Source organism: Vombatus ursinus, unplaced genomic scaffold (assembly GCF_900497805.2).
Source record: "Vombatus ursinus unplaced genomic scaffold, bare-nosed wombat genome assembly UNPS02014809.1, whole genome shotgun sequence".
NCBI classification, from domain to species: domain Eukaryota; kingdom Metazoa; phylum Chordata; class Mammalia; order Diprotodontia; family Vombatidae; genus Vombatus; species Vombatus ursinus.
Window position 1 is genome coordinate 14,827,628 of NW_020954587.1, and position 26,466 is coordinate 14,854,093.

General features: G+C 40.3%; 1 protein-coding gene across 1 annotated transcript in view; it reads left to right on the forward strand.

The window, feature by feature from the left end:
- Nucleotides 1–25,005, forward strand: part of ITSN1 (intersectin 1) — a 283,395-nt gene extending 258,390 nt beyond the window's left edge. Inside the window, exons 34-39 of the mRNA XM_027875448.1 lie at nt 6,577–6,789; nt 8,079–8,200; nt 14,977–15,059; nt 15,417–15,500; nt 17,254–17,427; nt 23,366–25,005. Coding sequence (XP_027731249.1) covers nt 6,577–6,789; nt 8,079–8,200; nt 14,977–15,059; nt 15,417–15,500; nt 17,254–17,427; nt 23,366–23,514 — 825 coding nt within the window. The 3' untranslated portion in view covers nt 23,515–25,005. The remainder of the gene's footprint in view (nt 1–6,576; nt 6,790–8,078; nt 8,201–14,976; nt 15,060–15,416; nt 15,501–17,253; nt 17,428–23,365) is intronic.
- The last annotated feature ends 1,461 nt before the right edge of the window (nt 25,006–26,466 follow it).

Consider the following 26,466-nt stretch of genomic DNA (forward strand, 5'->3'; position numbering starts at 1 on the left):
ATACATACATACATACATATATATATATTTGTACACACACATATATGTAAATATAAATATAGTGAATGCAAGTAAGGAGCCAGTGATATGGAGGTTACAAAGGTATGAGACTGGGTGACTGGGAGGATAGTGGTACCCTTGAGAATAATAATAGGGAAGTTTGAAAGAGGGGAGGGTTTGCAGGAAGAGATAATGAATTCTGTTTTGGATATGTTGAATTTGATATTCCTATGAGATATCTAGTTCAAAATGTCCAAAAGGTAGTTGGTGATATAGGACTGTAGCTCAGGAGAGACTGCAGCTGGATATATAGATCATAGAATCATCTGTATAAAGAAGATAATCGAGCCCATAGCAGTTGATGAAATCACCAAATGAAGTAATATAGAGTAAGAAGAGAAGAAGGCTGGGATAAAGCATTATGGAACACCTGTGATTGATGGTCATGGCATGAATGGAAATCCAGCGAAGAAGACTGAGAAAGAGTTGGTAGGAGGAGGACCAGGGATGATCAGTGTTATGAAAACTTAAAAAAAGAGTATATCCAGAAGGAGATTATCATAATGTCAAAGACTGCAGAGAGGTCAAGAAGGATGAAGATTGCAAAAAGGCCATTCGATTTGGCAATTAAGATATTTGGGAAACCCAGAGACTTCTCACATATTCCATTGCTGTGGAGTATCCTCCCCTGATCTCTTGTACAAAAGGACACAGTAGCCTAGTGCTCCTTTCCTCTGGGCCAAGTCATCAGTGATCATATGCCGAACAGATGCTGCTCAGAAGCTACCACTGAAGTTTCCATTGCCACAAAAAACAGCATCAAGCAAGATAGCAGCCGTCCCATCTAATGGTTCAACTTGTAGCTCCCCATGACTATCACAGAAAATGTCTAAATTCTGCTCTGGCAACAGTTCTGTGGAAATGCCCAACTACTCTAGAAAAGTGATCCCCCCACCATCTGGTTTTCCAAAATCGGAGGCAGGCCATTGGTAGCAACCTTTTTTCAAAAGTGGATTTATTCGCTCATGACAGCTATATTGGAATCCTCAGAGCATTAAATAACTTCCTAGGTTGCTCATGGCTCAAGCACCTGTGACCTGACTCAAGAGTCTATGAGGAAGGGGCATGTCATGGATTCTGGCAAAACCATGCTGGGCCTTCTGCAGAAGGGGCAGTGCCCTTCCTGCTGCTCCCGGATTCTGAAGCCTCAAAGCTCATTTCCCTCCTCCCTTCTTCCCTCCCCTCACTTCTTCTCCCCCCTCCCCTATCCCTTAGAATAAGCACGCTGCTTATGTGTAGAAGAAGTTGTGTAGTGTGTTTTTTAAAAGAAAAACACCAAAAGTGAAGACAAGAAACTGCCTTTTTCTTTTATTATCCAAGTCACCTATGTGCTTTCCAGCAGGCTCGGTAACTTTCTTTACTTTGTACTCAAAAGAACCTAATAAACTTTGGACAGCCTTGAGAAAAAAAAAAAAACCAACAAAAAACAAACTCATTGCCCTTCCTGGGTTAAACATTAACTCAGGGAGGGCAGCAGTTTTGCCCTGATTTATAGGCCTGGGATCCCTCTTTCTGCCCCTAGGCTTAGGTAAAGAAGGAATTTTTCCAGATGCTCTGATCCTGAAAGGAGGGGTTGGGAAGTGAGAAGGAACCTCAGAGACACCTTATATACAAATGGACACACACAGACCTGGACACCCTTCACTTTGCTGGTTGGGAACTAGGACTAGCTGAATTCTAATTCATGAGAATGGGGTAGAATGGTAGGGACAAAGGAGTCCATCATTAGAGCTTAGATTTTAAGACTTTAGCCAAGTAAACAAGCATTTATTAAATACTTACACTGGACCAGGTGCTTTGTGTGGTGTTGCTGGCAATTCCAGACCTTCCCCTTTCCCACCTCCCTTCTCTTGAGAGCTGACTCTGGCAGTCTAAGATTGGAGAAGGACCAGGTAGTTGTTTACAGTAGGAAGATTTAAACTCTTAGCCAGACCAGGAGGGAGCTTAGGCTTTATGCTAGGTGACATTCTCTCTGGGCCAGTTACACTTCCTCCAGCCTCAGCCATAGTCCTTGACAGTATTCTCTCCTGCCACCTAATCCATGGTGTGGCAGGCAAAGTGCAGAGCCTGAGGGCTGGGGAGAGTAATTAGCTGCTACCTAACCCTAGGACCAAAAGGCCATCTTCAAGCAGTTCCATTTCAGGGGCTTCAACCAGAATTTGGGGTTCCAGACCAGAATCACTCTGAAAGTTGGAAAACTGGACCACCGCTTCAAATGGTTCAATGTGTACAACAAAATCTGTATCACCTTGAGTTTCAAGGAGTAGGCAGGCCAATCTGAGAGGGACATTAACCTCAATGACATATAGTAGGTGCTTAATAAATGCTAGTTGACTGACAGGTTCATTGAATAGGTGGTGGCTGAGTTTCAGGGTTGGACTATTTCTCTTCTCCTCCCCTCCCTTCCCCCACTTTCTCTTCCACTTCCTCAGTGAAGATAGCTGAACAGGGTGGGTGAGGGGAAAGCACAGGAAACCAGAGACATTGGAGCAGAATCAATGGCTGTACTCAGCGGGGGGAAATGGGCACAGGGCAGTATGTGTAATGTGAAATGTTTCCTTGTTCTCAACATTAGACCTTGTAATCTTGTCTGCTCCCCAACCTCCTCATCCTCTGTTGTGCAGAAATTTTGTTAAGTCAGATCTAAGGCGACTTGGATAGTTTGGATCTGGGGGTAGTCAAATTTTTTCCTTCTCTTACAACGCCCCAATGTGGGCACCAGGGAAATGATGGTTTCTACTAGTGATTTGCTCCTGATGATCTCTTTAGTATTTCATCATAAACTAAAAGATTTGGAAAACAACTAGGAGTCAGCTAACAATTCCCTATCTCCTGTAACTTAGAAACAGGAACCCTGAAAAAAAAACCCCGAATATAAACTGACACATGTGAACTCATGCCTCAAATAAAGCTACCTATTAATTAAAGGAGAGACGGAGAGAGATTGAGAGAGAGACAGAGAGAGAGAAGGAGGGAGGGAGACAGAGAGAGACAGGGAGAAAAAAAGAGAGAAGGAGGGAGGGAGGGAGGGGGAGAGAGAGAGAGGAGAGAGAGAGAGAGGAGAGAAAGAGGAGGGAGGGAGACAGGGAGAAAACAGAGAAAGAGGAAGAGGGAGAGAGAGAAGGAGGGAGGGAGATGGAGAAAACAAAGAGAGAGAGAAGAGAAGAAGAGAGGAGAGGAGAGGGAGGAGAGGGAAAGGCAAAGAATGATCATTGGTATCTTTGGAGAGAGCAGTTTTAGTTGAATGATGAAGTCAGAAGCCAGCCTACAGAGGCTTTAGAAGAAAATGAGAGGAGAGGAAGAGGGAGCACCCAGTTTAGATGGCTTTCTCAAGGAATTAACCACAAAGGGAAAAGTTAACAAATGGTCTGATCAAGTGAGGGATTGTTAAGAACGAAGGAGATATAGGTGGGTTGGTAGGTAACAGGGAAGGAACCTTTGAATAGGGATTTGGTCCCCCCTCTCAAAGTTTGATTCTGAGAGAAAATATCAAATCCCAACAGAATTCTACTCTGTGCTTCCTACTTTCTATTCCAAAAGCCTCTTAAAAGTGCTAGCAGAGCAAAAGAAAACTGCAGAAAGTCACTCTTCCGTGCCAGGTGTGGCGGTGCATGCCTGTATTCCCCATTCCCGGCTACCAGGGAGATTGAGATTGGTAGATCTGAGCTCAGGAATTCTGAGTTGTAGTGGGCATGGCTAATTGGATGCTGATCAGGCTAAGCCTCATTAAGTCTGAAATCAATATAGTGAGCTGTCATTCCTGAAGGCTCACTAGGCTGCCTAAGGAGGGGCGAATTGACCCAGGCTGGAAGTGGAATAGGTCAAAGTTCCCCAGCTGATTGACTAGTGATAAGATCAGGTCCATAACTTCCAGCCTGGTTTATATGAAGAGACCGAATCCTAAAAAAAAAAAAAAAAAAAAAAAAAAAAAAAAAAAAGCGTGTCCCTTTCATTCTCTTGAAAACTGATAGCCTACGTTAAAAGGGATATCACAATGTTTTTGACTGAATCTTAGAAAATTTCGATAATTCATGGGGTCAGTGATCTCACGAATGCGGATACTCTCTTCATGCATATCTGTATTCTCAGCTTATGTAACTTTTGTCTATCTTCTCCTCCAAATCCTGTGTAGATTATCTACCTGATGTGCTGGAAGACTTCCTCTAAGCATTTTACATCTGTTACCCCTCATTCTTACTGCACAATTGGTTGTCCTCCTTTACCCATCACACCCTTCCTTTTATTCCACTTTTAGTACACTAATCATCATTGTTAAACTGCAGCAGCCTGATCACATGCACTATGAATTTCTTCCCTGGCCTTTGGGCCACCTACAGTTTTCTTTCTTTGTAGATCATAACGTTCTATGATTAATAGCAATTTAGCAAGGCTCAGAGAACATTGCTGTTTAAAAAAAAATGGTCAAGGATTGTTGAAAGCACTACTCAATGCCCCCAATGCATTTCAGCTTGCTCTCTACTCCTATTCTATTTTGGACCCCGGTCAGGGTCTATGAGCAGTGTCTGTTGAAAATATAAGTACTCCAGTAACAGCAACATTGTGTGATGATCGACTGTGTTAGACTTAGCTCTTTTCAGCAATATAATGATCCAAGACAATTCTAAAAGACTTATGATGGAAAATGCTATCCACATCCAGAGACAGAAATATGGAGTCTGAATGCAGATTGAAGCATATTATTTTTCCTTTCTTTATGGTTTTTTTTTGGTGATTTTTTTTCCTTTTCTTCTGTTTCTTCTTTCACAACATGACTAATGTGGAAATATATTTAACACAATTGCACGTGTATAATTTATATCAGATTGCTTGCTGTCTTGGGGAGGAGGGAGGGAGAAAAATTTAAAACTCAAAATCATATAAAAATGAATGTTGAAAACTATCTTTTTATGTAATTGGAAAAAATAAAATACTATTTACATAAAAAAGGAAAATAAATATGTTCTGATATAGATACGGATATATATGATGGATTAAGTCAGTAAGCTACCTACCACCAGCATGTGATACACCTGTAGTTGTCAAACTTTTCTGGACTCAATATACTTCTACACACTTAAAAATTATTGATGCTCCCAAAGGGTTTTTGTTTATGTGAGTTATAGTTACCAATATTTACCATATTTAAAATTAAAATTGATAATTAAAAAAATAATCATTTCAATTACATTTCTGTTAATTGTAGCTGTAAGAGACTGGAAGCCTTTGGAAGCTGGAAGTTGATTCCTTCCCTCCCCTCTCACACCCCCCTCCAAGGCTCCTTTCTCTGATTGGTTGGTTGCTACCAGAACTTAACATTCTAAAGAAACTGCCCAGGCCAGTCATGTCTTCATCCCTCTCCAGGCATCTCCTGTTTTCTCCACCATGCCCCAGGAGTCAATACCTTCTCCCCACCCCAATCCTGCTTTAGCTTCCTTTTATGTGTTGTCTTCCCTTGTTAGAATGTAAACTTCTTGAGGGCAGGGACTGCTTTTCATCTTGTTTATATTTGTATTCCTAGTGCTAAGTACTGTGCCTGGCACATAATAAGTACTTAATAAATACTAGTTGACTTGATTTGACTCTACAGGTTAACATAAATATATGAGAAATAACTATATTTCCTCCAAAAATTTTAGTTGAGAAGAGTGGGATTGTTTTATATATTTTGGCAAATCATTTTAGTGTCTAACTATTAATAGACGACAACTGAATTCTCATATCTGATTCTGCATTCAATCTGTTGCAATCTGTTGTTTTATTTGAAGTATGTGAAGAAAGTTTGGCCTCATACATATATAGTAGGAAAAAGGATTGATATGTTAATAGGTAAATAATATCTTAGTATTATTATGTAAATAATAATCTTATAAATTCCTGAAAGGGATTTGGGGCCTGCAAGAGTCTTCAGACCATACTCTGAGAACCATTGTTCTAGATAATAGGCTTTCTTAGATATTTTGAAGAGGACCATAGGAATTAGAGATAAAAGGAAACATAGAGTTCATTTAGTAATAATAAAATAATAATAATAGCATTTATGTAGTACTTTAAGGTTTGCAAAGTGCTTTACAAATATTATTTTATCTTCACAACAACCCTGAGAGATAGGTGCTATTATTGTCCCCATTTTACGGAAGAGGAAAACAAAGGTGACTTGCCCAGGGTCACACAGCTGGTGTCTGAGTTAGAGAATTCAGGGTTGAAGGCTTTCAACTAGTGGAGTTGAACTGGAAGGAGAGGCAGTAGGAAGGGAAGAAAATATAAATCTTTGGGCAACATGAGTTGGGATTCCCATAGACCCATTTTTTTTTTTTTTGATTGATTGTTTGTCCTGGTGGGGAGGTACGGTGTCCAGCCCAAATAGGCACTGCTGGATACTTACAAAGCATTCCTTGATGCGAGTCCAAGAAATGAAGCATGTCAAGCGTAGGCCAGTATTCCAATGGAAACCCATGTTCTTAGTAACAGATGCACGTTCTTCATCTTTTTTCCTGTGGGTTCTGTTTTTCTTCTTAGCAACTTGTTTTCAACTCAGTCACCAATTGTTTGGGACCACGGAAATTCCTGCACAGTGGGAAATTGTACAAAGCCAAGAGCAACAAGGAACTATATGGCTTCCTTTTCAATGACTTTCTTCTTCTGACTCAGATAATCAAGCCTTTGGGTTCTTCTGGGACTGACAAAGTCTTCAGCCCCAAATCTAATCTACAGTATAAAATGTATAAGACGGTAAGTCCCTCAAAATTTCAACTGGGCATGATGTAGTGTTGTTGTTTTTTTTAAATCAAACAAACAAAAATGATGTGGAGTTAAGAGGAGCCATTGTTTCTCTAGTCTTTGAGGCTTAAACATAGAAGAAGAAGGATAATATGGTAAGTATAAGACTTTGGCTGTAGGCTTATGAAAGCTAGTTTAAAGTAGGAGGCTTAATCTATAGCATGCAACCACCTCAACTTTATCAGAAAGACAGCAACTCAAAACAACTGTAAAATAGTCAGGAAAGTTCATCAGACTCCTTAGAATAACTTAGAATAACTTTCCTTTTCTTACTTTTCTTTCTGGCAAAAGTCAGTCCATACATTTGGCACTTTAAAAACTAGGTCCTTGAACTATTTGTGTCTTGCTCAAATGGTCATGGCTCTGTGTGTGTTTAGAATCGGGGTAGAGAATTAGAGGTTATTTTTTTTCCAGATTAGTCTGTAAGTGGGTGTTGTCTCAGGAAAAAAAAAAACCAAACAAACGCTTAGCTTTATTTGGGGGAAAAACCTTGTATGTGAATGAATCAGTGGATGAGAAAAAAAAAGTCTATTATGCACTTACTCTGTGCCAGGTACTGTGTTAAGTTGAGGTTGCAAGTATAATCAGAAAAGACAATCCTTGACAATCCTTGAAGAGTTTATATTTCTATAGCAGAAAACAACATGTAGAGGGGAGCAAAAGTGTGGGCACCAGATGGTGCACATTTGGTAGAGTTGATAGAAATTGGCACAGTGGGCCCAGAACTGGGTAAGATAATGTGATTGCTCACCAGTCAGAGTCCCCAGGGCTGGGAGTCTGAGTTCTTTTGGGATGGGATGTATTTGGTCTAGTCAACAAGCATTTTTAAAATGCCTGCTATGTGTCAGGTACTGTGCTAAGCACTGTGCTAAATTTTTAGATAAAAGCATCTAGAGAAAACTATTTGACTACAAGTTAGAGGTCAATTGCTTTGCTATACAGTGGTTATTTTTAGGGGGAGGAAAAAAATTATTCCTGCATAGGAAAAAAAACATACCAGCTAGGTGATGGATAAATCATATCTTAAGCAGTTTCCCTAACCCCAAAAAATTTTTAATAAGGGTAAAGAATTGGAATAGAGAGAGACATCTATACAAAGAATTATTTTAAAAAATGTACAAATTGGTGGTAAGATATAAATCATTGGAAATGAGGGATGATAGTACAAATGCTATCTTTTTATTCTTCCCAATATATACCATCAGAATAGTATTGTGATACCCATGCATGGTATTTTTCAGCCCATTTTCCTAAATGAAGTCCTAGTAAAATTACCCACTGACCCTTCTGGAGATGAGCCCATCTTCCACATTTCCCACATTGATAGAGTCTACACTCTCCGTGCAGAAAGCATAAATGAAAGGTAAGATCCAGCAACATTCCTGGTATGGAACCAGGTTCTCTCACATTCACCCATCTCACCTTCATACACCATTTACATGAGTTGAACAGAGGTCTTATTGCTGTTTTAATAATAATACCACCATCTTTTATATAATGGTATAGTTTTATGGTTTTCAAAGCACTTTCAAATATTTTATCTTATTTGATACTTACTGTTAACCTGATGAGGTATTCAGAACAGATAATATTGTACCCATTTTATGGTGAAGGAAACTGAGACAAGTGACTCGTCCCAGGAGAAGGGAAAGGGAATACACATTGATTGATTGATTAAGTGCCTACTATGTGCCAGGCACTGTGTTAAGTACTTTGCAAATATTATATCATTTGATCTTCATAATAACCTTGCAAGCTAGGTGCTATTATTACCCCCATTTTGTAGTTGAGGAAACTGAGGCAAATAGACACTTACTTGCCTAGAGTCACACAGCTAATAAATATCTGAGGCAGAATTTGAACTTGGGTTTTCCTGATTCAGGCCTAGCATACCGGCAGCTGCCTCTGCCCAAGAATGCTCAACTAATAAATGAATGATGAGACCAGGATTAGAACCCAGGTCTTCTGTCTTCTAGTACAGTGATCTTTCTTTTGTGCCATATTTGCTCTGACAAATGCATTGATTCCCCACCTGTTTTTCCCCCCAAAACCTTCCAGCTGCCTCTAAAGAGGATGCTGTGGGCTGTTATGCACCTGTCATCTGAAGTCAGACAGTTCTGCCTTCACTCATGGTCTTCTTACAGCTGCCACTCCCTTTTTCTTCCCATCCCAGAAAATACCTAATTCAGCTTCAATCAGTACCTGGCACATAGTAGGCACTTAATTAAATGCTTGTTGACTTGACTTGACATAATAAAAGACCAAACTTATTAACAGGCTCTCATCATTATGTTTCCATGCTAGTATATAGGCCCTTTTGGGGAAGGCATCAGGACCCAGATTCCCCCAACATCGTCCCTCTTTGGTGTTCAATGCAAGCTGGAGAACACTCAACTTCTCACTTCTCCTAGAATTTCCTCTCTTCCTTTGTCTCTGTACCAGTCACCGAATTCCAGAATCGGAGAATTCTCTAGTTGGAAAGAGGCCTTATTTGGCCATCTAGTGTAAGCCATACTCCAAAGGAATCTCTGTTATAACACACTCAACAAATGGATGTTCAGCACTGAGGTTAATTCCCAATATGCTTAAGTAAGCCCAGGAAATCAGGGGAAACTAAATGCCTGTAACTTTAGGCACACAGTTGTCTCTTCTTTCCTGTGACATCCTTTGGGGAAATTGCTTCTGAATTTCATGATACCCTGGAGATAAATGGCGACACCTTGTGGTGTGGCAAAGCCAAGACTGGGAATCGGTGCTCGAATGCATTACGCCAGCAGGGGATGTGTGACTAATGAAGAACACTCCACATTCTTTTTCAGGCATTTTATTTAAATCAGGGCTTTCTCTGGGCTAACAGCATATTTCTCTGCTTTGGTGCATTTTTCTGTAGTTTGGGGACTCTGCCTCAATTCGAATGACAACAGAATGCATTAGAATGAAAACTTTTCACAAAAACTATTGGAAATGAAATTTTTCTTAAAAGGGATTTTGTGAAAAATAAGTGTGTGAACAACACGCCCAGCATTCAACTCAGCATGGGTGAAAATGAAGCAAATTAGCTACTTAACTTCGATTTGCTCGTCCAGTAAAGGAAGGGGGGTGGGTATCCTGCTCTGGTGCTCTCCCCAGTGTTCTTTACTCTTTGATTTAAAGTGACTTCCAATTATGATATTGACTTTGGGTCTTCCCTTGGGTAGAGTCTTAAGAAAAAGGTCTTTCCAGCAGCACCTAGGTGGTGTAGTAGATAGAGCTCTGGCCTTGAAGTCAGGAAGACCTGAGTTCAAACTAAGCTTCAGACACTTGTGACCCTGGGCAAGTCACTTAACCCTGATTGCCTCACCAAAAAAAAAAAGAGAGAGATCTGCCTAATGTCATTGAATAAGATTAATATTTCCAATCTCCTCACTAAAGGGAGAAAGAAAAGGGGAATTGGGTTTCTATATCTTCAGTTCAGTGCCTTCCTGTGGACTTTTCATGGAATCTTAATGTTATTTTATTTTTATCATCATCGCCATCATCATTATTGTTTAACATATGAATAAACTAAGTCCATTTGTTATGTTTTTACAATTTAATCTGATAGTCACACAACACATAAATATGGAGACAGGATAGAAACCAGTTCAATAAATAACCCATTTCGAATCTTATTCTATTCTGTTAGTCACATAATGGAATTCTTTATATTATTTTATTCCATACAAGTGGGCTTATTTACTAAAGTACATCAATGACCTACTGTAAGACAGCCTCATGGCATGGACTCCAAGGACAGTATTGTAATGAAGCTTTCTCAACATTGTATAAATGATGATCTTTGGCAAGGGGACCCAATTTTTTTGTTCCTGAAGGGGAGCTACTTTTGATATCTTCAAGCATTTGTTGGGCTATCCTGTAAGAGAAATTAGGCTTATTCTCCTTGGCCCTATTGGGCAGAACAAGAAACAGTGGGTGTCAGGTTACAGAGAAGCAGATCTTATTCAATATAAGGAAGAACTTTCTAACTATCCCCACGGGAGAATAAGTGGCCTTGTCAGGTAATGAGTACCCCATCCCTGGTAGTCTTCAAGTAGAACATAAACATCTCTATATACTGTGTGCTCTTACAAATCTGTCATTTTCCAGGGATGTTGTCAAAGCCATGCCTATTTAGGTACAAGCTGAACTAGATATTCTCTAACTCCCTTCTAAATCTAGAATTCTTTCATCTTTTATCTCGGATTATGGGAAGGTGGTGATGGTGCTAGCCCTGAAGTTAATAAGCAGAACCAAGAGAAGATTCTGCTAGCAGGTTCCTCCCTTCTGGGAGTCCCTACTGTATGTAGAAAGGGAGTAGTAGAGTGGTTGCAGCTTGCAGGGAGATCAACTGAGTTTTCAAAAGTTGCTTTTGGGGAATGCATTAAGATTTGTCTTCCTAATTTATTCTACTCAGACTAAAATTAACATTGAGTGACAGGATAGTATAGTAGGTAGAAACCTGGCCTTAAAGTTAGACTCATGCCTGACTTATGCTAATTATATGATTATACAGTTCTCAGTGTCCTGACACTGAAGCTATTAATTATAGAATAATTTCATTGGAGGGAGGGGAAGGTAGAGGAAATTCCCATACTCAGAGATGCCAGAATAGGAAAAAAAAATTGACATTAGTTTGCATAATATGCCAGTTGATGGAGCAAAGCAATTCAATTTCAAACTTAAAAATCTACCTAAATAATTTATAAAACCGATAAGATATATGTGACTAATTGAAAATTGATCCTACCTATTTACGTGTTTGGGAAGTTTGGAGAACAAACCAGCCCACTGATACAGAAATGTAATAAATTTTAGTAAATTTTCAGTGTAGCCATTTTACCTCATGCTCAGTCATTTTTCTTATTTACAAAGCCCTGTTTCAGGGTTGGCTTGTGCATTGTGTCAGGATCTGTGCTTTAAAATGATTATAAATGGAACTTTATTTGCTCTTGAAAGTCAGAGTAGTCTGTGCTTGGAGTCCACCATGGAGTCAGAAAACACAATTTCTGTCCTCATGGGGTTTACTTTCATATAGGTTCTATCTTCCCCACCCTGACTCACTGCTATGAACTTTGACCCCCCTGCTTTTCCATCTGTAAAGAAGACTCTTGAAGTCTTGTTTAAATGTGAAGCACTTTAGAAAAGTATAAAGCACTACCTGGAATTAGTTACTTTCTTTCATCTTAAAACTCCTCCTTCCTCACTCTTTCTGTCTTCTAGTTCTCCCTGACATCCAGTTTCCTGCTGATGATACTCCCCTCGCCATTTTCTCTCATATACCTCTGACTCAGAGATTCCACTTGCTTCCTGTTGCTACCTCCCCCCTCCCTCTACCACTGTCAGTTGGCAACCTCTCCTCTTTTGAGTTTCAGACTATCCAAACTTATCAACCAATCCAGATCCTGATGGCCACTCTCTATCATCCTCAGAACATTGTCCTTCAATCCTCAAGGAATTCAGCATCTGGCTTTTGGTCTTTCTTGCCCCAACTCCTGACCTTATAGTAAGGGACTTCTACATGCATATCGAAGGTCCTTCAAAACCCTAATTTCTTACTTCTTCAAATCTACTCAATTCCCATGACCTCCTCGTCCATTCCACCTCAATTATACCCCCAAATCATCAGATCTTTGATCTTGCCATTGAACACAAGTTTTCTATTTCCCTGTTCATGAACTCTGACATTCCTTTATATAATCATGATCTTTTATCATTCCTTCTTTTCCAACTCTTCACCCTATTCTTCATCCTCACCTCTCTCTCCCTTTGTCCATTCATTCCCTCCACCACACAGTTCCTTCTCAGGCCAAAACCCTTGCAATAGTTGCAGTCTCCTCCCTCCTCTGTCTCAACTCCTTGTAGAACCCATTTAATTCAATTTTTTTCTACTCTCAAATCTCTTGCCCCCCATTCCATGACAGATCACAACTTCCCAAACAATAGCCCTTGCCAAACACATGCTATATGCCTCCATCTCCCCTGTTCCCATGTTGCTGAACAGAGCTGGAGAAAATCATGAAACAGTGATGACTTGGGCCACTATGAATTTAAGTGATGTAATCTCAATTATGCCTTCACTGTAACAAGGCAGTAATTCTACTCCTCCCTAAACGATTCAGTAAGTTCCACAGTGATTGTTCTAAACCTTCTCATCTCTCTTCAAACCTCTCATGGTACTCTGTGATCATACCATCTCTCCTGAGGACCTCTCTTCATACTTCACAGAAAAAATTGAGGTCATTGACTAAGAGCTCCCTTTTCCCTTTTCCCTCTCCTTCCTTATTTTACGTCACTCAGGCTTCCTTTTCCCACAATCCCCAACCTTCTGATCTTGGATGAAGAGGTGGCTCCTCTTCTTGCTAAAGTCAGTCCCTTTAGATGCATTTTTGGTTCCATCTTCTCCAGTCTTCTCCATCAGATTGCCCCCACTATCATCTCTTCTCTTCTCTCTCTCTCTCTCTCTCTCTCTCTCTCTCTCTCTCTCTCTCTCTGTCTCTGTCTCATTCTCAAACTATTCCTATTCTACTGGCTCTTTCCCTGTTGCCTAAAGACATGCCCATACTGGCTGTATGGCTCTGAGCAAATTGCTTAACCTTTCAGCGTCCTAGGCAATTTTCTACAAACTGTAAGTTGCAGACATGGTGCTAACTAGCATTGGTAGTGGGAGTTTCATCACCTAATGAACTCCTGAGTCCACTCCCTATCCCCATATGTACAATCCTAATCTCCCTTCTGAATCCCAGTTCCATACCACCAATTTAGACTTCTCAAACTCAATGTCCCATAGGTGCCTTAATCTCGACATGTCCAAAACAGAACTCAGTATCTTTCCACAAAAATCCTCCTCTTTTCAAAACTTCCTTGTTATTGATGAGGGCAGCATCATCCTCAGAGCCATCCAGGCTCACAATCTTGAGGTCACATTCGATTTCTCTCACTCATCCTATACGTAGAATCTTTTTTCATATCTTTTATCTTTTATCAAATCTTTCTCTTTCTGCCTTCACAACATCTCTCATATTTGTCCCCTTCTCTCCACTCACATAGCCACCACCTTAGTTCATTCCTTCATCACTGCTCTCTTAGAATATTGCAATAATTTTCTAAATGGACTTACTGCTTCATTTCTCTTCCCACTCAAATTCATCCTCTATTGAGCTGCCAGAGTAATTTTCCTAAAACATAAGTCTGATTTCCAACCCCCACTCCTCAATAAATAAATTCCAGTGACTTGCTTTTACTTCCATTATGAAATATAAAGTCCTCTGCTTGGCTTTTAAACCTCTTCACAATCTGGTCCCTACCTACCTTTCCAGTCTTCTTACACTTTACTCTCTCCATACACTTTACAGTGTTGCTGTTTGTCCTTTGATCTTGAAGAGGACCAGTGACATCATGGGGTGATGTCTTGACTTGTGAGTGAATTGGATTTAAGTGAGGTAGGGCTGCGCAAAGTCGTCAGCCTCACTCTATCCTCCTGAGTCATCATAGTCCAGTGGCACGGCATAGGTCAGGATGACTGGTGATGACCTGGGATGCAGTGGATGACCTTGGCCTTTCTAAATTAAGGTCTTTCCCAGGCCTCAGTTTGACATCATATAATCCAGCCACACTGGCCTATCTGCTGTTCCTCACCCATGATATTCCATCTCCTATCTCTAAGTCTTTTCACTGGCTTTCTCTCTTGCCTAGAATATAGTCTATCCTCATCTTTAACCTCTTAGTCTCCCTGGCTTCCTTCAGGACTCAGTTCAAGTTTCATCTTTAGGACACCTTTCTCAGTTTCTCCAGCTTCCTTCCCCTTTGAGATAATGTTTTGTCTATTCTCTATATACCTTATATATACCTAATTATTTTTGTGCTTATCTCCTCCAATTAGAATGTGAACTCCTTGAAGACATGGACTGGTTTTGCCTTTTTGGGGGGTTCCTGGCATTTAGCACAGGTTTTATAGCACATATAATCTCTTAATGAATGCTGTTGAATGACTTTGTGCACATACAGCAGCCATCATTCATTCATTCAACAGGTACTTATTGTTGTATGTACCAGCACTGTGCTGGTCACTGAGATCCTCAGACTGAGTTATATTTAGCAACTTTCTCTCCTCTCCTTTCTAAGAACTGCCTGGGTACAGAAAATTAAAGCTGCTTCTGAATTCTACATTGAAACTGAGAAAAAGAAGAGGGAAAAGGCATACTTAGGTAGGTAACATATAGCATCATGGGCAATTTTTTTTAGAATCAGTTCCAGGGGTCCATCCTGGTTCAAACCAGGATCCTCAGGGCTAGAAGATACTGCCAGAAGTTGAAATGGGTAGCAAAAGGTGGGGTGGATGCTGAGGGAGAGTTGAGTGTGGGATAAAGAGTGGACGGTTCATTCTGAAAACAAAAATATGGCTCATCATTCTTTTTGGTGGGAAATAGGAAACTATTATTTTATGGGCTCTTCAGAGAAGGGAAAGAAATACGGGCTATGGGTTGAGGGAGATGGAGGTGGGAAAGCGGGATATCAAAATGTTAAATTGTAATACTTGAAATCCTTTTCACCCCCCATTACAGTTCGTTCCCAAAGGGCAACAGGTATTGGGAGGTTGATGGTGAACATTGTTGAAGGCATTGAATTAAAGCCCTGTTGGTCACATGGTAAGGATATCTTTTTGTTTTTTCTTCCCTTTAGCAGTTGTTATATCGGAACCTCATTTTTCTTTCCAATACTCACGAAATGTCCAGAACTTTTTTCCTGGTCACCATCCTATATGTAAGTAAGATATCTAAAAGGTAGTAATAGTCAAGGAAGTATATAGCCCCGAATAATTACAAAGGTCAAAGGTCAAAGTCTGAAGAAAAGTAGATGGATATTTTAAAAGTATATTTCAATTCTACCTGTCATACATTTACTAAGTAGATGGCACTGTGCTGGGTGATGGTAATCAGAGACAAAAACAACCTATTCTCTAACCGCAAGGCATTTGCTCCATTCTAGTGAGGGGCCATATCATGTATGTAGATAAGTTGGAGAAGAAGAAATCGGGGAAGGTTATATGTAGAAGGTGGTGCCTGAGCTGAGGTTTTGAAGAAGTGTTTTAACTGGCTGTCCCCCATCCCAGAAATGTTCTCCCCTCTAGCTTGCCTGGCTTCTGTCAGATCTCAGCTAAAATCCTACCTTTTATATGAAGCTTTTCCTGATTCCTGCTAATGCTAGTCCCTTCCCTCTGTTGACTACTTCCTATTTATTCTGTTCAAATCTTGTTTGTATGTAATTGTTTACATGTTGTTTCCCTCATTAGAAGTGAGGTTCTTGAGAACAGGGACTGTCTTTAGTTTCTTTGTATCCCCAGGACTTAGTATTGTGCTTAACAAATGCTTATTGACTGACTGGTTGACTGAAAGGCAGAAGTGAGTAGGGAGCACATTCCAAGCCTGAGGGACAGTTTATACAAATGCATAGAGGAGAGAGGGAATGTTTAGTTCAGGGAAGAGCAAATCCTTCTATTTGGCTAAGAGTGTGTGAAGAATACTATGAAATAAGGCTGGAAAGAGAAATAGGTGCCAGATTGAGAAGGACCTTGAATGCAAAAGTAAGGATTTTATAATTTATTCTAAAGATGATAGGAAATGGCAGAATATTTAGAGGATAAGTGAATGGCATTGTAAGACCTGAGCCTTAGGAAGATGATTTTGCTAAATGTGAAAGATGGATTTGGAGAACAGAGAGAATGGAAACATTAAGACCAATTAGTAGGCTATTACAGTACTCTGGATGACAGGTGATGAGTCAACAATGGAGTGGTGTCCGTATGAGTCAAGAGGAGACAGATGCAAGGTAGAATCAATGGGACTGGACAGTTGAGTGTAGGGACTGTTTCTTTCTTGGTGCTTGTCTCCCTAGCACTTAGTACAGTCCCTGGCACTCAGTAAGTACTTAATCAATGCTTGTTGACTGACCAGGTATGGGGTATAAATAAGAGGGAATTCCAAAAGGACTCTGAGGGCATGAACCTGCATCACTGGAAAGAATGTGGGGCCCTCCACAATAATAGTAAAGTTTGAAGAAGGGCTAGTTTGATGAGTTTGGTTTTGGACATGTTGAATTCAAGCTTCTGTCGAGATATCCTGGTGGTAACATATGATGCAGGGGTAGAGCTTAAAATAGTCTAGTAGATTCTTTACTTAGTGGATCAACCTTTTGGCTCTCATTTGCTTCCTGACACCGTGCTACTTACTGGAAGTTACTATTTTAGTTTATTTATTTGATTTAATTCATTAAGATGACATTGGGGCAGAGGGTTAGGTTTGAGGTGGGAGGAATAATATTGCTGCAACTATGGCTACGATCACCTATAAATCTGCCCTTGTAAAACAGAAATGAGCTAGTCACTTATTTTATTCAATTCAGGTAAAAGTAATCCCTATTGCGAGGTGACAATGGGCTCTCAGTGTCATATTACAAAGACAATACAGGACACACTGAACCCCAAGTGGAATTCCAACTGCCAGTTCTTCATCAAGGACCTGGAGCAGGATGTCCTCTGCATAACTGTGTTTGAGAGGGACCAGTTCTCTCCTGATGGTGAGTATAAATCAGCATTCAAACTGTTATAAGTGCCTTCTCTCCTTGACACCCTACTTCCACTTCCAAAAAACCTACTTTATCTTGAAGTACTGAGACCTTAAAACATCTTAGATTTTATTTTTGAGAGAAGGGATGACCAAAGGTGAAGATGGCAAAATTGAAGAAATTGTCTAATGTGTAGCTTCTCAAAAAGAATACCTATCTGGTACCCAACTAACTCATTCATTCATTCAACAAATATTTTTTGAGTACCAGCTATGTAAGAATGTCTACTGTACTTTAGGATCAGGGCTGTAGAGGTAAAGCATTTGGCAGTAGTAATTCTAGGTAACAATCTAGAATCTCAATACCCCAGCCAACCAAGATAGCTTACAAACTTAGATGATTGCACTGTTGCATTCTTTTAGGCCTTGATGATGAGCTTTCTTCCTCTTGCTGGTAACTGATAAGGTTGGGAGATTGGGCAATGAAGACTTATGAAGCTGTATGCACTCTGTAAAAAGAATTCCAAAGCTCATTGGGTAAATGTGGGAAGTAAGCCAGCTTCTCTATACTTCAAATTAGTAAATATCTTCCTACTCTTCTTAGTGTGCACAAAGGAAGCCAATTGGGCAATTTGTTCTTGTGAAGAGGTATTTCTAGGTCCTGATTGAGGTTGTAGTTCTGCATTGTATTTTTAAAATGGAACTAGATCCACACAAAGGACTGATCTTGGGTTGATGATGAATTTAATTCCTGGGTTTTTTTGTATTCACTTGATGCATGGTAAAAAATTTTCTTCCATCCCCCAGGTTTTTGTGTATGTCTGTTTTTAAAATGTGTTTCTTGCAAGCAACAGATTGTAGGGTTTTGTTTTCTTATCCAATCTGTCATGCTTTTTATTAGATTTTTTAATCCATTTACATTTAAAGTTATGAGAGTGAGGTTTATATTTTCCTCTATTTGTCTCTAATATTGGGTTTTTTCTTTTCTTAAATCTTTTTTAAGGTGGCCCTATTCCCACTGACTCTCTTCCTCTTACCCCTGATCCCCCTTCCCATTTACTTATTATACCCTTCCCTTTAGAGTTTTGCTTATTAAATCATTTCCCCCCGCTTTTATTTGGTTATTTAATTCATTCCTACTTTTTTCCCTCTCAGTTAGAGAGTTAGTAGATCCCCCTTCCTCTCCTCCCCTTTAATGGGCCCTGCTCATTACTTTTTTAAAATTTCATTTTTTTGGCATCTTTTTCCAGAGATGATTTCTCTTATTCTCTTCATTGTATATCCTCCAGTGCTGTGTACTCTAGACACTCATTCTCTAGTTCTTGACCCCTATAATTATCTAGCCTCTATTTTCTTTATTCCTCATAGAATCAGAACTTCAGAGGTATCCATTCTCAACTCTAGGCAGTTTCTGCTACATTTCCATGGTGAAATGGACATTTCCTTACTCTCAAAACAATGCTAATTTGTGTAAGTGACAGAACAATGGTAATTCCTGCCCCATGTTAGCACACCACTTCCCTCCTCCCACCCCCCAGCCCTCAAAGTCATCGTCTTCTTCTTCTTCTTCTTCTTTTTCTTCATTCTGCTAGTTTTGTGACTTTAGGTAAGTTGCTTCCTTTTTCTGAGCCTCAGTTTCTTCATCTGCAAAATGAAAGGTTGGATCTGTGAGCCTTCTTCTTGGCTCTGATCCCCACAAGCCTACAAAGTCAGCTAGATGGGGGCACTATGAATCCTGGCACAGAGAGGGTAGCTAGCTACCTTCGCATCAAATATCTCAGACAATGCCCAGAACAAGGTCTACATCTTCCTTCACAGAACATCTCTTCACCCTTAGGAGTATTAATCAGTGGAATCCCCTCCTACTACCAAAACAAAGCCATCCCCTTTTTCCTTCCATCCAGTCCTTCTCCATTCCTTGTCACCCATTCCCCTGAAGGCTCTTCTGAGCCTTCTGAGAGACCACAGAGATCACCATCCTCTCATTGCTAGTCCTCAATTTGACTTAATCACATTACGCACTCCCTCCTCTCCCCGCTGCTACCCTTCCCCTTTCATGTACCCTCCCACTTTGTAATGTAGTCCTACACAACATATTGATTCACCTGTAGGTGTTGCAAATTTCCATCCATGATGTCCCGAGCTGGCCTCTTCACTCTTACCTCCACAAGATTTCTGCTTCATCCCTGACTCTACGGGTATATTTAGAAGGAAGTCTCTTACTGGTTTCTACTGTCACTCTGTTGCTATTACTGTCTTTGGCTACTATATTTATTTACCACTTTTGCAGTTCTATTGCCTGGGGTGTTCATGAAGCAAGTAATATCTTCAGGTCTGGTTTTCTTTCTAAGGATGTTTCAAACACCTTTACATTATTGAATGTCCTTTTTATTTTTCATTTATGTTTAAGTCCAGATTTGCAGGGTAAGTCACCCTGGGCTATATCCTGAGCTCCATTGCTGTTTGGAATACCTTATTCCTTTCTGCATTTTCCAGTGGGTGCAGAACAGTCTTGTGGTACTCAAATGTCCTTTCTTTCGTATATGAAGGTCCTTCTCCTGGTCACTTGTAAAACTTGTTTCTGAAATGAATTGTTAAATTTAACCACTATGTGTCTTAGAACCTGAGTTTTTGTATTTTTCTGGAGGTGACTTAGAAATTCTTTTAATAGTCATTTTATTTTCTGTATTCAGAAGTTCTGGGCAGAAAAGTATTATTTCTTGCATTATGGTTCAGATTTTTTTCTTCTGGGAGACCTATAATCTGTAGATCATCTCTACATATCCTGTCTTTAAGATCAGTATGTTTTGCTTGGTTAGAGAACATATTTTCATTTAATATTATTGTTTTTTGCTTCTCTTCTTTGAGAGTGTCCTTCACTTCTATATTCTCAATTATGTTCTTTCTTTTGTTCCTTTGGTGATATTTGTTATCACAGATTTAAGTTTTTTCTTCTGCCTATTATTTTTCCTATGTAGAACATAAATTCTACTCTCATAATTCTCATTTCTCTTTTACAGTAACAGTATGTTGTAGTTCCATACTCTTCTCAAATTCCACAGGGTCCTTTGTTTCATCAAATGTTGATTTTCTGTTTTCCTTTATTTTGCAGTATTTTTCATAGATGCTTCAACTCATTTGCTAGATGTGAAGGTCATATTTCCTTCTGCTGTTAATGTTTTCTCTGTTGATTTATCTCCTTATGTTCAAGGTTTTGTTTGAGTTTTCTTGAGTTTTTCTTCTCCCTGAGATCTTTGGTAATTTCAATCTTTTTTCCCTTATTTCTCCCAATTGCTCACTTCCTGATTCTCTCTCCTTTGATAGTGGTTTCCTAGGGAGCTGTATCTCAAAGCATTTCAGCCTCCTCCTGAAGGGGGGGGGTTTGGGGTGCTCTTAGATGCACAGAGGCACCCCAAGATCATGGGAAAAAGTCCAAATCGTGCCACAGATCTGCCTGAATGAATTCAACTCAGATCTGCTTCCAGCCAGAGAAAAAGTTTATTATAGATAAGCATATAGGCCAGACTCCAAAGGAGCCCAAACATCTGTGATCTAAATGGGGTTTAAGGTGGTCAGGTGACGCTCTCAAGGATGAGCAGCGTGAGGCAGTCTAGAAAGCTCAGCGACTGAGTAGGGGCTGGGGTGGATAGGCCTGTTAGGATGGGTGGGCGTGAGGGGTCTCAGCTGCTAGGCTTGGGAACAGCTCAGCATCAGAATGGGGGAAAGGTGAACCTTAAGTACAGACTGAGGGAGGGGCCATGCAGTTTGGAGTGACGGGAGGAGGGGTCCAAGGAGTGGCCAAGCAGTTTGGGGTGAGGGGAGGAGGGCTCTAGGGAGATCTGGATGGGGGTGGCCAGCAAGCTGGGGCTAACAGAACACTGGGGGAACACTGGCCCTAGCTAGGATTAAGGGTGGGAATGGCCAGGAAGGCAAAACAATGGGAAAGCCAGTTGATGGGGGAAGTGGACCATTTGGAAAAGGGTCCAGGTGAGAATTTTGCTTTGGAATGTCTGAGTGATTTGAACAAACAATGAGAATAGATAATGAAGGGAGCTGGAAGGGGAAGTTTGCTTTCAAAGGGCTTTCAAAGGGAAATAAGGCAGTTTCTAAAACTTTAAGGGTTTCCTGGGACCGGTAAACAAAACTGAAGCCAGGTTCTTTTTGGGGGCCAGGGAGGAAAGATGTCAAAGAGAGATAAGTGAGTCTACAAGGAATCTAAAAGTTTTAAGGTTTTTCTGGGAATTTAGGTAAACCTCTTCACTCCCATGCTGGGCAACTCACAGTTCACCAGCCTAGGTCTCTGCCCCAAGTGACTTTTGGGTAGACAGAACTGGCCCCAGCTTGATGCTGGGTTCATTCACTCGAGGTTAGTGGAATGCTGCACAGCTCCCCTCCTGCCCCACGATGGTGTCCTGTCTCATTCCCTCGGTTCCTCAGTTCTCTGGCCTAGAAGTTCAGAGGGGTGACACTGCATCCAGGGATGGTTTATGTCTTTTGAAGTTTGGATTTCTAAGGCTCTGAGAGGTGGAGTGGGGAGGGTGAGAGGTTGAGCCCAGATAGGTGTCTTGATCCTTTCCCTCTATTCCTCCTCTCTCTTGCAGAAATCTTTTGTAACACAGAATGCTGCCACATTGCTTGCCAGTGAGGCCCCAGTAAACTTCTACAGCTTGGAGTCCAAATCTCCATAGCACTGGAAAGAGGGAGGGGAGGTCTGTGGTGTGGGGGTTTGTGTTTTGTTGCAAGCTCATAGGTCCCGTTGGTTAGAGCATTCTTGCTGTCAGGAGCATGGTGGGTGGTGGGAAAGGTCAGTGTAAGCATTAATTCATGAAGTTTTAAAAACTTTCTTTTGGGTTTATATCATGGAGATGGTTGAAGTTGTTTTACCTTTGGCATGTAATCTCTATTTTGGAAAGCTTTGAGAGGTCATAAGGATCAGAGAGAATGTCTATTCCACCATCTTGTTGGATTCTAAAGCTGTCTCTCTGTTTGATAATGGTATGATATTATCCTGGAAAAAGGCTCCTTCTCTTTTTATACTCATAGACTTCTCAGAGTGAAGACTGTCACATTCTTATTCCATCTGGTGGAGCTGGAATTTGCAGCTAAGAGTCCATGAAAATGCATAATCTTATTAACATTCCTATTGGCATACAAGTGTAATGCTTATAACAAAGGCTTGCCTCTGTAATTCACATCTGGGGAGAAATACTCCCTCCCTGTCCAATTGACAGATTCCCAGCTCTTACAAAGGAGATTTGAAAGAAGGGTATTTCTTATCGTGGAGAGCCATTTGAACTGAATGTCTAAGGTAGCTGAGTGGCACATTATTTAGAGAGCTGGGCCTGAAGTCAGGAAAACCTGAATTCAAATCCAGCCTCAGATACTTACTAACTTTATAACCCTTGGCAAGTCATTTAACCTCTGTCTACCTCAGTTTTCTCAACTGTAAAGTAGGGATGATAATAACACCTACCTCACAGAGTTGTTGTGAGGGTCAAATTAGATAATTTTAATTTTTATAAATCACCTGGCACAGTGCCAGGGACTTATTAGGCCTTATTAAATGATTGTTCCTTTGAATAGTCTCTCTCACTTTCAAAACAGCTTCACACCACCTATTACCTCATTTACTTTCAGTGACTCTGGGAAGCAAAGAGGGCCAGTGATAATATATTCATTTTGTGAATGAGGAAATTAAGGCATGGAGAAGTTAAGTGACTCGGTTAAAATCACATAGCTAGACATGGTGAAAGAAGGACTAGAATTCAGGGTTCCTCACTCCCAGTCTGACGTTTTCTCCATTGTACCAGGAAGGGTACAAAATAAAGCCTATCAAAATTCTAAAGTGTTAAGGAAAATAAAATCAGGGAGATTTTTTTTTTGTCATTTATTGACATTGGAAAATAGTGATAAGTTCTCTCACTTTTTTTTTTTTGCTTTTTTCATTTTAGATTTTTTGGGTCGGACAGAAATCCGTGTGGCAGACATCAAGAAAGACCAGGGTTCAAAAGGGCCAGTTACCAAATGCCTCCTTCTACATGAAGTTCCAACAGGGGAGATTGTTGTCCGACTGGATCTGCAGCTCTTTGATGAGCCATAGTGGGACAGGGGCCCCACCATAGCCTTCTCGTCATGGCACCAGAGCCCTGCAGAAATTATCTGGAATTTGGTATTATTTTTCTATGTAGCCACAGCGATTCATTCATCTGTAAAGCAATGGGGTTAAATTAGGGGTGAGGGACTCCCCAAGCTCCCAAGATCACCTTTTGACAATCCTTCCCAAAATGACCAATCCTAATCTGTGAGGCAAATCTGTTTTCACATGTAGTCTCTCGCTCTAGTTTCTAGGGTTTCTGAAATCCTATAGCTAGAGCCAAAACTTATTCCTGTTCAAAAGTCTGACCTGTCCTATGGTTGGCTACACCCATTTTCTTTACTGTATAGTTGATTCAATAGTGCAACATCTCTATTTTTGAAGACTTTATGTAACTCTTCTGATGTCTGCCTCCTTGTAGCCCCCACATAGGCTCTTTGACAATGATTTCAGTCCCTTATTGCTGGTTTAGAGATAAACTATGAGTGGATACATTCTAGGGGCATGAGATTTCCATTCCCTTCAGGATAAGGTCTGCACAGTTCTCTTTTGGAATGCTGATGTGGGATCTTCGACACAGATGGTCTTCTGAACATGCCACAGAATTGGTCCTTTAAGAGCTGGTTGAGCTGAAGAATCCTGCTGTTGTTTCCTTAATAGTGTGGTTTGAGGGGAATAGACATAACAGAAATTAATGGTTAAAAATAACTTATTCAGCTGTCAAGCAGTCGGGGAGAGAGATTTTGTATGTATGTTTGAAAGTGGTCTTTTCCATAAGTCTCATTATAAATTTAACAAAACCACTCCCAGCTACTGTAGTAGGTTTCTTGAAACCCTACTTGTGTGAACACTGATTGTACTGTAATGGCCAGCAGTGCTGGAAAAAAGACCCAAACTGACCCAGAGATATTGTAGCATTTATTTCATGACAAAGGCAGTCTACTGATGACTAGTCATAAGCCTGTTTTGTGTTTGAATGTGTCTGACTTTGAATGTGATGAAAAAATCAGAGCAGCTGTTTTTGGTGTCCTTACCAAGAAACCTGTGTGGATTGCCAGGCACTTTTCCTAAGGTCTGAAAAGGAAATGTGGCCAAAGAGAAGGAATGGAATAGAACAAAGTGGAGAAAACCCATCCTGTTCTTGGGTGAGAGAAATCACAGGCATACCTGTTTCCACATGTTGAGAGGAAAGCAGATCCGTAGAGATTTTCTATCCTGCACTTGGTATAGAGACTCAACTCCCAGTGATGGAAAGTGATATGTTCCCAGAATAAAGCCTGAGTACTAAGTTGTGAAGCTGAAGAATTATTCTGTCGAGTTCTCTGCTCTTTTGCTTAAATGCCAGCACTAAGTTGGTATTTTGGCAATAACTTGGTTTGCTAGTTGAAAGGGGGTGGGCTGTTTTTGTTTGCATGTTGGTTAGTTAGAGTTCATGTAAACCCTGATCTCTGTAGGCTGTATGGTTCTTGCATGTTCTCTCTGGTAGTGACTTGTCTCTTTCCTATATTCAGTGGTGTTCTTTCTGATATGGGTCTCCTAGATGTACATTAGGATTGTGGAGAAATCTTTTTAAGTGATAGGTACGATATAATGTAGACTCTGTACATTGTAGTGTGATTTCCTGTAAGGGCACTATTGTGTTTCAAGCAATTAAAAAATTATACTATGTTGGAAGAACAACAAAGTTTACATTTCATACTTTTAAGAAACATTTTATTATTTATTTATTAAAGCTACTGTAGAATTTTGTATCAGAAACAAGAGACATAAGTATTTTTTGAATCTGAGATACAATCTTTAGTTAGAAACATTCAATGGAGCAAGGTTAGACCCAGTTTCACTCCAGGCATGCATACGTCGATCACTTACTGACAGAAAACATAGTTTGAAGTATCTTTAGTTTATATTTTTCAGTGTTGTTGAGGAATTGTTTGAAATTAAATCTCTAAATAGACTTATGAAACTCACGCTTTTGTACTTATCAGAGGACCTGGCTCAAATTTTACCTCTGACACCTGCTACCTATGTGACCTTGGGCAAGTCACGCAACCTCCTTGGGCCTCAGTTTCCTCATCTGTAAAAGGAGGGGCTGGGAGTAGATGGCCCACGAGGTCCATACCAGCTTGAGATTTATGCTCCTACGTTACTACATTTTATTAAACCTAAAATTCCTAAAGTCCGTGGTGTTGTGATAGGACAAAGCATCATTAAAAATACTCGTGGGAAGTTGCGTTGACACGCTGTGTTCAGGTCTTCTTTATGTCCCTGTTTTTTCCCCATTATCTTAAATGAGCTAAATGTTGGATGTTGATATGTTTCCGGTGGAAGCATCTCGTGCCCCTTTTGGATGGGCTGAATCACCCGCGGCAGATTCCAGTCTCAGAATCAGAGTAAAATGAAAAACAAAAGATAGTCCTTCCCCACTCCCTCACCCCCCAACCAGGTTCTATCGTGATTCTCTTCTGGATTCTAAGTACTACCCAAAGTCTAAATGTTGATATCATTGGTTTTGTTTATCAGTGCAATCTGCCTGACTGTGTTTCATAGGTGGATAAGGATGATGCTAAGAGCTTGTCTTCACCCGTCTGTGGAGAGCATTTCCTGACCTTGTTCTCTTTACGAGTGACAGATTTATAGGTGAATGTAGGTGGTTAGGGGAAACCCTAAAGTTCACTTCCCATCTCCTCAGCTTTCACTTCCACTGTGGTCTCCTAATCTCATGTTCTTTGAGATGAAACACATCCTCAATTATCTGTTTTCTTCCTTCCTGCTCATATTTGTAGTGATTTTTTTTTCCACCTGCACTATGGATGATGAGTGATGGGGGTGAATGACTCAGTTAAGACTAAAATTAGATGAAAACCATTCCAGGATAGAGTTATTGTTCACAAATTGCCAGTTTTCCCTCAATTTAGGAAATCCATATCCTTTTCACTTTGGGACAAACTTGCTTTCAAT